Source organism: Sinocyclocheilus rhinocerous, unplaced genomic scaffold, assembly GCF_001515625.1.
Source record: "Sinocyclocheilus rhinocerous isolate Xijiao unplaced genomic scaffold, SAMN03320098_v1.1 scaffold752, whole genome shotgun sequence".
Lineage (NCBI taxonomy): Eukaryota > Metazoa > Chordata > Actinopteri > Cypriniformes > Cyprinidae > Sinocyclocheilus > Sinocyclocheilus rhinocerous.
The window spans coordinates 1898153-1899167 of NW_015639777.1; the positions used below are offsets into that span (position 1 = coordinate 1898153).

The following is a 1015-nucleotide window of genomic DNA, read 5'->3' on the forward strand; positions in this document are numbered from 1 at the left end:
AAAAAACTCAGATGCAGACAAAAGGCATAAATATACAATCTATCGAATCAATCTATATGAGTGAACATGCCTCTCCCTGAGTTTCTGTGCAGTAAAGGAGACCACTACACCCTGCTCCTCTCCAGCTTTCAGAATCAGTTCCTCTGGCCTCACAGTGAAGCAGCTGTCCCCATCAGTACTCTGAAAAACAGCCAGAAAGACAAGGAGTGAATCCACAGCAAAGGCTTAGCTACGTAGTTTTAACACTGTGGTGTTGATGCATGGCACATTCTAGTGTATTTATAGGATTTTGTCAATGTATGAAACGTATGAAATTGTGTTAAAAAGTAAAGCTCATGATCAGTTACCTTTAGTCTGAGAAGAACATCAATGTTGCCTGCATTCTTTAAGGGAAGCGTCTGTTTGTCTGTCTGCCCAAAAGGAGCCTGAAGACACACCGTCTGTACAGATATTCATGTAGTAAAATAAGTGACAACAAGCAAGTAAATAATCAAATAAGTTAATTAAAAGATAAAACGGAAGCCATTTCATAACCTCAAAAAGCTAAGTGTGTCTTGTAGCTTGCAGAGACATTGTTTTATCCATTACCTGAAGGTCTTTGGGTGCATGCACTCTGGGAGTGCCAGACCTTGCCCTCAGGGCTACACTCTGAATCACATGACTAGGGCCTGGACTGTCCACCTCAATATCCACCCTTGCACTGTATTCATCAGCTGGCCCCAGCTCACCTGCATCAAAAAGAGACAGCATCTCATGTTCAGTCTGTGATCTATTTTACTGTATACAGGGCAGGGTCATTATAGTTAACAAACTAAAATTAAAACCATAAGAAAGTATTAAAGGGGTCATATGATGCTTTTTTAAAGATCATTATTTTGTGTATTTGGTATAACAGAATATGTTGACATGCTTTAATGTTCAAAAAACACATTATTTTTCAAATACTGTACATTATTGTAGGTCCTCTATGCCCCGCCTCTCTCAAACGCTTCGTTTTCTACAAAGCCCCCTCCTT

General features: G+C 39.8%; 1 protein-coding gene across 1 annotated transcript in view; it reads right to left on the reverse strand.

Annotated features, from left to right (window-relative positions):
- Nucleotides 1-1015, reverse strand: part of LOC107751907 (centrosomal protein of 192 kDa-like) — a 28755-nt gene that overhangs the window by 7893 nt on the left and 19847 nt on the right. Inside the window, exons 25-27 of the mRNA XM_016567679.1 lie at nt 589-728; nt 348-440; nt 71-180 (exon numbers count right to left, since the gene is read on the reverse strand). Of these exons, the coding sequence (XP_016423165.1) occupies nt 71-180; nt 348-440; nt 589-728 (343 nt within the window). The remainder of the gene's footprint in view (nt 1-70; nt 181-347; nt 441-588; nt 729-1015) is intronic.